Below are 10328 nucleotides of genomic sequence, written 5' to 3' on the forward strand. Positions count from 1 at the left end.
TAGTTCTAAGAAGGCTTCCAGAAGGAGGTGGCATTTCAGCAGGGGGGAATGTCTCAGAGGAGGAGATGAGGCAGCGGGTGGGTCACACTGATCCGGGGGTCCGCCTGGTCTCCCGGAGGAGCCTGCGTGCTCTGGACACTCATTAGGCTTGGCTGGATTGATAGGGAGGCAGGGAGTGGTTCCCTCTGGCAAGACCCTCAGGCAGGCACTGCCTCCCTGGGAGTGGTTGTTAGAGGCTAGGGCGTGGGAGGTGTGGCTTTTGTTTTGGTTTGTTTGGGGGTTTTTTTGGCATGAATTTATTTTTCTGGTAAAGGATGTAAACTATGGCACATAGAGTTAGCTCAAATTCTGACTGACTGGTAGTCCACGCCCTAGTACTGACCAGTTCGTTTTCAACGCCTTAAAGCCCAGATCCGTCTTCTGAAAATCACGTGTCCTTTCTTGCATCGAGCCATCAAACCATACAGGGAACGCACAGTGTGCCAGGTGGGTGTAAGGTGACATGGACACTGTGGCTCCGGTGTGCTCAGAGCGCACAGCCCCTTGGGTGACACAGCCTCACACAAGCACGATGAAGGAAAAGTAGAGGAGCCGTGGGAACAGCCTGTATCTCGGGGGGCCCGTGGCGGGGCAGTGCCCCCTGAGGAAATGCCATTTGAGCTGAAGATAAGTAGGATCTGCTGAGGAAGGAATGAAGGGGGGGGTGCAGAGCGTTCAGCCCCCTGGGGCAGCAGGAAAGAGCGCGACGACGTGTTCGGGGAAAGGAAAGCCCTGTGGCAGGACGAGGACACCGAGAGTCCGGCAGGGCGGAGCAGGCCTTCTTAGCCAGGGAAGGGTTTTGGTCTTTATCGTAGGAGCCTGGGAGCTACTGAAGGGATGCAGTGTTCTCTGACATGATCAGATTTACATTTTTAAAAGGTCACTTTGGTGGAAATTCATGGAGAACAGCTTGAAGTGACAGGAGAGTGGACGTGACAGGGAGCTGTGAGTCCTGCCTGCAGTCCTGTCCGCTTCGCTCCACTCCCCGCGGGCCAGGGCTGGGTAGGACACGTGGGGTAGCCCTCCCCCTGCCAGAGCCACCGGAACGGCCTTTTCCTCTTTCTAGCCTCAGCCCTGGGGTCCGGCGAGTCGTGTACGCAGTTGATCATGGAGAGGGTCGGCTCGGGCCACCAGCCCCTTAGGTGAGGACAGAGTCTGGGGCTCAGGGGACGCTTCCCGATCATGGAGGCAGCGAGAGCACCAGCCAGGAGACGCGCTTGTTGAAAGTCGCGGGTGCAGCTCGACTGGCCCTTCCTGCGGGCCCTGCGGGCATCTTCAGGAGAGGTCCGCCCCCACTGACCAGAGCCGGGGAGCTGCAGCTTCCACGGATGGGGAGGTGGGCCCTCGACGTGGCCTTTGTGTGGAGGGCGGTGTTGACTCTGGGGCTGGTCCTTCTCTACTACTGCTTCTCCATCGGCATCACCTTCTACAACAAGTGGCTGACCAAGGTAACGCGGGGGCCTCGCCAGCCCGGCCGGGTAGCAGATGGCTGCGGCCAGGACTACAGCGCCCCCCAGTATTTAACAGCAGGGAGGCACGGGCTTCAACTAGTCACACTGGAAGCCACTCACACCAGTGACGCGACAGGGCCACGCCAGGGATTCCCCTTAAATATTGGGATGGAGGGGAAATCAGGAGAGGGGGAGACACGGAGGATGAGCTGGGGAGACGTGGGGTTCCTAAGGCCCCTCGTACACTGCGGCGCCCTCGTGAGCTGCTGAAGCAGCGCCCCGCCACCAGGTAGAGGCGAGGAGGGAGGCAGGAGCCAGGGGGCCGGCGGCAGGTAGTAACAGCGCCGCCGTCTGTGCTCTGTGCTTGGGCTCCGTACAGAGCTTCCACTTCCCCCTCTTCATGACCATGCTGCACCTGGCCGTGATCTTCCTGTTCTCGGCCCTGTCCAGGGCCCTGGTTCAGTGCTCCAGCCACAGGGCCCGCGTGGTGCTGAGCTGGACCGACTACCTCAGAAGAGTGGCTCCCACAGGTACGTGCCCGCGGGCTGGTCCGGGGAGGGCCCTGGAGGCAGGAGGAGGGAGCTCAGGAAGCCAGAGGCCCGGACCAGAAGGAAGGAAGCCTCCGTGGCATGAAGCTTAGGCTCTGCCCTCTTCGCTCCTCTCCGCCACCTCCCACACCCGGGCCGCTGCCTCTTACTCCGGCCGTGCCGCGGGGCGGGGATGGGGGGCCGTGCAGCAGTGGCCGGTCGTTCCCGCGCCCTTGAACACACACACTGAGCAGGTACCAAGGCCTGGAGACAGTAGTGAGCAGGGCACAGGGTGCCTGCCCTCGGGCGGCAGAGGGGACGCCTGGGGGCCACGGGGCACAGGGGAGGGTTTCCGGAGCAGGGGCTGAGTGGGCTGAGACCTGGAGGGGGAGTTGAAGGGAGGCACTCGTGTGCCTGGGTGAGGTTGCTGCGTGGGTAGGTCTGAGAGGGAACTGAAAGTGTCTCGAGAGGCTGAGGACTCGGCGTTGGTAAGAGGAAGGGGGAGAAAGGCGAACCGAGAAGGTGGCCGGGCCAGATCCTGGAGGGCCAGGTCCTCCGAGAGGAGTGTGTGTTTCATCCTGAGGGAGGCGGGAGCCACTCTGCAGAGTCTCCAGTCGGGGAGCATCAGGGTCCGATGAACACCCCTCCCTCCTCAGGGGGATGCTCCAAGTATTCAACAAGTGGGAGCCGCAGTGACGGCAGCCAGTCAGGTGGAGGATTGCTGCCCCCTCCCCTTGGTGGGGGGGGCAGGAGTTAACCCTTCAGTTGCTGGGTAGAAAGGAAGGCGGGGAGGACCCCAGAGAAAGGCAGGCCTACAGGCCAAGGCAGGGGGCACTTAGGCGCCTCACAGAGAAGTGTGCTCACCACTGGCACACCCGTACGGGCCTGCCCTGGCTGCGTGTCCGGTGGGGCCCGTGTCTCTGCAGCACTGGCAACGGCGCTTGACGTGGGCTTGTCCAACTGGAGCTTCCTCTACATCACCGTCTCACTGTGAGTACTGGCCATGCCCACCACCTCCCTGGGGGCTCACTGTCCAGCGGCGTGTCTGTGTGCCCGGCCGACGGGCCAGCCATCACACTGCCCTCTGGGACCCAACCCCCTTGCACTCTCCGCGCCTCCCTGGCGCCCAGCAGCTCGCCTGGAAGTTGCCAGCCTCTGCAGTAAGCCAGGCATGGAGGGGGTGTTGTGCCTCCCTCCCAGGCGGCCTGGGGAAGCCGGGGGCTCAGACGGAATGGTGACAGGGCAGCGGAGAAAGGGGCACGGAGGGGCTGGCGGAACAGTTATTTTCTTACCTCAGATTTTGCGCTTCGGCGAGCACAGTCTCTGCCTTCTCTCTTTCTCCCCTTCTCTCATTCTTCCTGCCTCATCCTGGTCTGCACTGAGGGGTCGGTAAATAACAGGACTCAGGAAGCTCAGTTTCTCCCTGGTGATAATCAGAGGCCTCTTAGGCATAGATTTCTTCTGATTAAAGGTCAGGTATCAGCCCAGATGACTCAGGCCGCCTTACTTTGGTCTTTGTATCCAGATTGCCCTGGTGCCCTCAAGGAAGTCAGGGTCCCCCTGACCCTTTCCAGCCCACTGATTGTGCTGTGGGTCTGCGCCCCCAGCTCCAGCGGTGTGTCATGGGTAATTTTCCCTCGCAGGTACACAATGACCAAATCCTCGGCTGTCCTCTTCATCCTGATCTTCTCTCTGATCTTCAAGCTGGAGGAGCTGGTGAGGCCCCAGCTTTTCTTGTGTTCCTCCTGCCCCCACAGATGCTAAGAATAACGAGGGGAACCCGAGCAGTGGTTTGTCACCGCGTGTGACCGAAGAGATGAGCCCAGCCCAGGTGGCGGTAACTCGCTGAGGAAAGACCTAGACACAGGGCGCTACTGAGAATACTTAGAAACTGGTATGGCAGGAGCAGGGTTCAAGGGGCAGCGGGTCCTGCAGGCTTCCCACTGTACAGCAAGAGCCCTTTGCTTCCTGGGTCCGGGGGGCCATTGGGGCCACGTGGGGACCTAGGACAGCTGTAGGGAAGCACTGCCGTATTTCAGGATCTCGGTACATGCTAGCTGGATGTCAGCCCTGATACACCGACGGGCAGGGGCTGGCCAGGACCCCAGGGCGGGGCAGGTAGAAGGGTGTCTCGCCCCAGGGGCAGCCAGGGTGGCTGCTGGCCCCCAAACTCCGGATGTGATGAACTTGAGACCCCCAAGGTGGTTGCAACTGCTCCCCATCCTTTCAGCGTGCGGCGCTGATCTTGGTGGTTCTTCTCATCGCCGGGGGCCTCTTCATGTTCACCTACAAGTCTACACAGTTCAACGCTGAGGGCTTTGCCTTGGTGCTGGGTGCCTCATTCATCGGGGGTATTCGCTGGACACTCACCCAGATGCTCATGCAGAAGGCGGAACTTGGTGAGTGAGGGGCCCAGGCACCAGGTGGGGTGGAGGCGGGCCAGGCCTGATGGCTCACCCGTGTCCCTTTCTGCAGGGCTCCAGAACCCCATCGACACCATGTTCCACCTGCAGCCACTCATGTTTCTGGGGCTGTTCCCTCTCTTTGCCGTGTTTGAAGGTACGTGGGGTCGTCCACCTCGGGGGCACCTCAGTGCAGCAAAGCTCCCATCCCCTCTCCAAGCTTATCACTGTGGTAGCTGCAGAGGTTACGGAGATCAGAGATGGTGGTCCCTTCCCTGGCAGTGCCTGGTTTGGGGGCTGGACAGACACTTAAACCAAATGGCTGGAATCCAGCACAATAAATGCTACGTAGAAAGCGCATGTAGAATACACCAGGCGGTGGTGACGGTGAATGCAGACAGCCCTAAAGGTACGCCAGGGCTGTTCTGATCAATGTGAGCGTATTAACTCCTCTAATACTCCCCCAAAGCCTGTGTGCCAGTGCTGTTACTGCTCCATCGTGCAGGTGAAGGAAGCTGAGGCAGAGAGGGGTAGAGATAGCCTTGCCCAAGGTCCCATGGCTCATAAACACACCTGAATTTGGATCCAGCAGCTGGCTCCGGCGTCTTTCCTCTTAACCATGATGCGTTCTTTCTTTTCGAAGGAGCACAGGGTCATGCATTGCTCCAGGATGGTGGGGTGGAAAGGCAGGTCAAGGCTTCCCAGACAGTGCATTTTGGAGAATGAATGGGATTTTGACAGCCTGATGGGGGCGGGCGTCCCAGGAAGGGGGAACAGTAGGTTCAGACGTGGGGAGACGTGTGGGGGGTTGGCCTTGGCCGAGTGCACATTTCTGGGGCGAGGGAGAGGGGGAGGGGAGAGGGCGGCACACAGGAGCCCAGGCAGGTGAGCAAGTCCCCTTTGGCTGGCGTCTCCCAGAGCAGAGGCAGGATGATGTGTCTAGGCTGGGGGGCTGGGGGAGGGGGAGGCAGGGGCCCCACCGCCTTCCTTTCCCCAGTGTTTTGGGACGGGTCTTCGTCCCCTGTCTGTTGATCCTTCCTCCCTGAGTGCCTTCTGTCCTCGGGGTCATTACGGAGAATCCCGTCCCACACCCATTTACGTTCCAAGCAGTGAAGTGTCTCAGACCTCTCGGAGAAAATTGTTCTGCAGCTCCGTCGTCCCGGAGACTTCTGCTCTGCAGCCTCCTGTTTTCTTCCCTTTTAAAATCTCTCTCCATTCCTTCCTTACGCCCCCTGCACCAAACGCCACACTCTCCCTCCCTTCCTGGGTGTTTACACCATTCCCCCGTCTCTGCAAACCCTCACCCGAGAGCCCCTGGTGGTCATCACTTAGCAGAGCTTCATGGATTTAGCTCCTTTAATCTTTTCTGGTAAATTAATCCCCCAAGCGCCTTCATTACTTATGTTGCTCTTCCCCGAATTCCCTTCAATTTGCCAACGCCTTTGCAGTACTGCTGAGCCCAGCACCAGACAAGATGTCCTACCTCGGGAGGCTGTTTGCCCGGGGGGACTGTCACTCTGCATCTCTTTGGTGCTTCCCCCCAAAAATCTCACAGGACTCGGCCAGTTTCCTGCTCCCACAGGTGTCCACTTGCCGAGTCTGGGGTTCAGCTTCATGCCTGCTTCTATACCAGGGGCCTTTACTGCAGGGAAAGGAACCATTCTCTCAGATGGGCAGTGTCGGAGGGCCAAGGGTCCTCTGAAAGTCTAAGTGCAACTTGATGCGTGGAGGCCTGTGTGGGTGTCTCTGGAACAAGGGACCATGGTTTTGTCATGTCTTTGTACACGTGTGTTTACTTTTTGAGAACTGTTCATCACATTATATTCTCCGGTCTAGGCCCAACCCTTTCATTTAATCAGTGGGGGAACTGTGGTCCAGAAAGGGGGCATGTCTCGGCTAAACCCCACAGCTATGTAACTAAATGGAGAAGGTTTGTACAGATAGAGATTCATCCCTGTTTAGAGGTGACCCACCTGAAATTAAGGTACTCCTCCAGTGGCCCAGGACATTGACAGTCCTCATGTGATGGGCTGTCCCGTCTCTCTTTGGCCCACTGGGTATCACAGCTGCCAAGGCCACATGAAGACACCCTCCCCCACCCCTCCTCCCCCAAAGACGGGTAGGTACACGACGTATGAAAGAGCAAGGCGCTTCTGCCCGATTTCCTCTGCAGTGCCAGCCCCCTCTACTCTAGCCCAGAGGCTCAGAAGCCTCCCCATCACTCCCTATAAGGACCTCTGGCTTGTATTGCCCCGGGGCTTCCCTGGTTCCCCCAAGTCTCAGGCCACCTCTGTGGGATTCTCTGACACCTTCCGTCCCTGTGCTCAGGGCCTCAGACAGGCAGCAGGTGCAGTGAGTGTGCAGCGCAGCAGTGGCAAAGCTCACCTGGCTGCTGGGTAGGGTGAGGCCGCCCAGGCAGGCACACCCAGGACGTGGCCTCCCGCTCTCTCCTCCCATTGTTTCCAGGTCTCCATTTGTCCACATCTGAGAAAATCTTCCGTTTCCAGGACACAGGGTTGCTCCTGCGGGTACTTGGGAGCCTCTTCCTTGGCGGGATTCTCGCCTTTGGTTTGGGCTTCTCTGAGTTCCTCCTGGTCTCCAGAACCTCCAGCCTCACTCTCTCCATTGCTGGCATTTTTAAGGTACAGTCTTGGAGGTGACTCCAGCCCTGTCTTAGAGGGGAGAACCCTGAGGGTGTCCCAGCTCCTGCATCCCAGAGCCCTGCAGAGAAGGGACGGAAGTGCCTAGTTAGGGTGCTGCGCACTTTGCTGTCACCTGCACTCCTTCCGTCACCATGGCCCTGTGAGGTGGGGATGCACATCCCTGCTTCACAGATGGGGAAACAGACATGAAGAGCTGCTCGTACCCAAGGATATACAGCTAGGAGGTAGCCGAGTGGGATTCAAAGCCAGGTCTAACTCCACTAGACCTGGGATGCATTTACGGTTTACCAAGAATACCAGCTCTCGGGCCTCCCTGGTGGCGCAAGTGGTTGAGAGTCCGCCTGCCGATGCAGGGGATACGGGTTCGTGCCCCGGTCTGGGAGGATCCCATATGCCGCGGAGCGGCTGGGCCCGTGAGCCATGGCCGCTGAGCCTGCGCGTCCGGAGCCTGTGCGTCCGGAGCCTGTGCTCCGCAACGGGGGAGGCCACAACAGTGAGAGGCCCGCATACCACAAAAAAAAAAAGAATACCAGCTCTGGTCATTTGGCAGTGGCCTGGAGCCAGGACTGAGAAGCCCCCAGTCAGACTCATTAGCGTAGAGTTCTGTGATTGATTGGCAGTGTCTGCCATGGGCACAATAAGGGATGGTTTTATCACGTGTGCCTTTACTGCTGTCCAGCGGCACCCTTACCCTCTCCTCTCATCACTTCTCCCCTTCCTTCCCCCACCCTCTCTCACCCCTTCCTGCTCAGGGCCATGGACCAGGCAGACACTGATACTGGAGCAGTGTTGCCTAAAACCAGAAGCATAGGGTTCCCCGAGGGTTTTGCCAACCAAATGATGAGGCATAAGCTGTGCTTCTCAGAATGAATCATCTGACAGGTCCCATTTACAGTCAGTGTGTACGAAAAACCCCGTGACCAATGTGTGTCCTGTAGAGCCCAGTGGGACTTCACTCCCCTGTGGCAGCAGAGGCTCTCCATCCGCAGGTGCCTTCTGGAAGGGCAGCTTCCCTCGTTCCTGTGGGCGTGGCTGTGGGCTTGCTACCCTGTGCTCCCAGCCTGGATTTGTTTGCTAATCCTGACAACCCTGTGAAAAGCACCTCCTCCTGCTGCATCTCAGTAACACAAAGGGGGAAAAAGCGTCACAGGCTGGTTCGCTGAGCTTGGGGAGGCTTCCGCCTTTGCCTTGCAGGCCAGCCTGCCCAGGCCCCGGGAGTTTTGGCAGGTCTGGCTCTACTCTGAGGGTGTGCCCGGTACCCCTGCCCTCCACCTCCTCCTCCTGAGCACATCCCCTTCCTGCAGGAAGTCTGCACTTTGCTGTTGGCAGCTCATCTGCTGGGCGATCAGATCAGTCTCTTGAACTGGCTGGGCTTTGCCCTCTGCCTCTCGGGAATATCCCTGCACATCGCCCTCAAAGCCCTGCATTCCAGAGGTAACCAGAGCCCGTCTCCTGATGACATTCTCCCCGTGACTCTTAGCCCCACAGGCTCCCCTCCGCCAGCCCTGCCAGGAAGAGGCAGGGGGCTCTTGACTCCCCAAAGCCGTTGCAGTCTGGTCTGCACAGTTCAGCTGCCTCTGCACCGGCTATCCCTCTCATTGAGGAAGTTTGCCTGGTGATTCGCCACCGCCACTCCTCTGAGAAGTCACAGGGATCATCTCCAGGGCGTGGGTGGGGGGCTGGGGGCCTCAGCACATGCTCACATCAGGCCACACCAAGAAAGCTGGTACTGGGTCTGTAACTGGGCTTCCTGTGTCCGCAGGTGACAGCGGTCCTAAGACCCTGAAGGGGCTGGGCTCCAGCCCTGACCTGGAGCTGCTGCTCCGGACCAGCCAGCCAGAGGAAGAGGACAACGAGGAGGAGCAGGGGCACTTTGTGGCCCAGGGGCAGCAGTGACCAGCCAGGGCACCAGCTTGGAAGCAGGCTGCTCCCCAGACTTCACACCTGCCGACAGCTTGGGGACCCGGGTGGCCCCTCCCAGCCGCTGGGGAGCAGCAGGCCGGGGTCTTCCAGGCTGGCCTCGAGAGCACGTGACCACGTGGTGGCCCAGGGCAGGGAGCTGGTCAAACGGGTGAGCGCCAGGCCAGCCTCAGACCTGGCCGGAGCGGGGCCCAAGCGGTGCTGGCGTCACAGCCACTTGCCAGGCTCTGAGAGCCAAGGTGGTGATTTCAGAGGTAGAACGGGTTTGGACTGTGGGGCAGTTAGGAACAGGAGATGGAGAAGATGGGGCCTCATCACCTGGAGAGCATCTTTTCTCAGAGAGCAGATCTATTTATAGTTTGGAAATAAAGGGTTTACGGTCCAACGGCCACCTTGTGTTGCCTGGAGGTATGGGGGCAGGCAGGTTGGCGTGGGCCTGGCCTCTCCCCTCCTTCCCCTGCCTGGGGCCTTCCTGGGGGGACTGGTCATACTCCAGGCCTCCCATGTCTCTTGTGCTCCTGTTTGAGCCCCAGTGCCCTCTCTTAGGGCCCCACCACACCTGCAGGCAGGAAAAAATAGGTACTGAGTTTCATACTCTGGGGACTTTAATGCTTTCACAGCCTGATTTGAATATTGACTCTGTCACTTACTAGCTGTGTGACCTTAAAGCAAATTACCTAACCTCTCTGTACCATGATTTTTTCATCTGTGAAATGGGGATAATAATTATCTCAAAGTTGTTCTGAGGATCAAGTCAATATTGGTAACAGATTAAATGTCATTTAAGTATGTATTTTGAAATTTCTTTAACAGCCACAGGACCGAGGCACTAAATGAGCGGCCGTGCTAGGACTCACGGCCAGGACTGTGTGCCTACGTGCTTGTCCATGGACCATACACAGAAGGGTTATGGGACCTGGGCCTTCTGCTCACCTACCTTGGGCAAGTCGCACCACCCTTCTAGACTGCAGTCCTCTTTATAAAATGGAGAGGGAGGAGGTGAGATCCCAGCTCTGATGTGCGATGGTTCTGAGGCCTGGTCTGCTCCTGTGAGCTGTTCCCCTGCCTTGTGAGAGCTGCTGGCCCATGGTCCTTCCGGGCACAAGTGCTTTTAGACACTCACAGCAGGTGGCGCCATTGCACCATGCTTCGGCTCCTGAAACTGCCCGACCTGCCACCACTATCCAAACTCAGGCAGGGGTCATGGGAGGAGGACCCACCCTGGTGTCTTCGGGTAGAGAGACTAGGACGGGACTTGTTGTGAATTGTTCTAATCAGATCAGAGCCACACCAGCCCAGTCCATCAAGCCTAGGAGAGCGTTCATA

The 10328-nt window shown here is 58.6% G+C and overlaps 1 protein-coding gene across 2 annotated transcripts; it reads left to right on the plus strand.

Moving 5' to 3' along the window:
* The first annotated feature begins 1194 nt into the window (after positions 1-1194).
* On the plus strand, positions 1195-9791 carry SLC35C2 (solute carrier family 35 member C2). 2 transcript variants are annotated; one of them, XM_060120483.1, is made up of 9 exons: positions 1195-1487; positions 1870-2020; positions 2944-3007; positions 3661-3733; positions 4248-4416; positions 4493-4576; positions 6886-7061; positions 8387-8516; positions 8845-9791. In XM_060120483.1, exons 1-9 carry the CDS (start codon positions 1368-1370, stop codon positions 8976-8978), a joined length of 1101 nt encoding a protein of 366 aa, XP_059976466.1. In that variant the 5' UTR covers positions 1195-1367; the 3' UTR covers positions 8979-9791. The 2 variants fall into 2 exon arrangements, with proteins under 2 accessions (XP_059976466.1, XP_059976465.1); XM_060120482.1 differs by lacking the exons at positions 1195-1487; positions 2944-3007 and having other exon boundaries at positions 1940-2020.
* Positions 9792-10328: the final 537 nt, after the last annotated feature.

The sequence above is a fragment of the Mesoplodon densirostris genome, chromosome 16 (assembly GCF_025265405.1).
Source record: "Mesoplodon densirostris isolate mMesDen1 chromosome 16, mMesDen1 primary haplotype, whole genome shotgun sequence".
Taxonomy (NCBI): domain Eukaryota; kingdom Metazoa; phylum Chordata; class Mammalia; order Artiodactyla; family Ziphiidae; genus Mesoplodon; species Mesoplodon densirostris.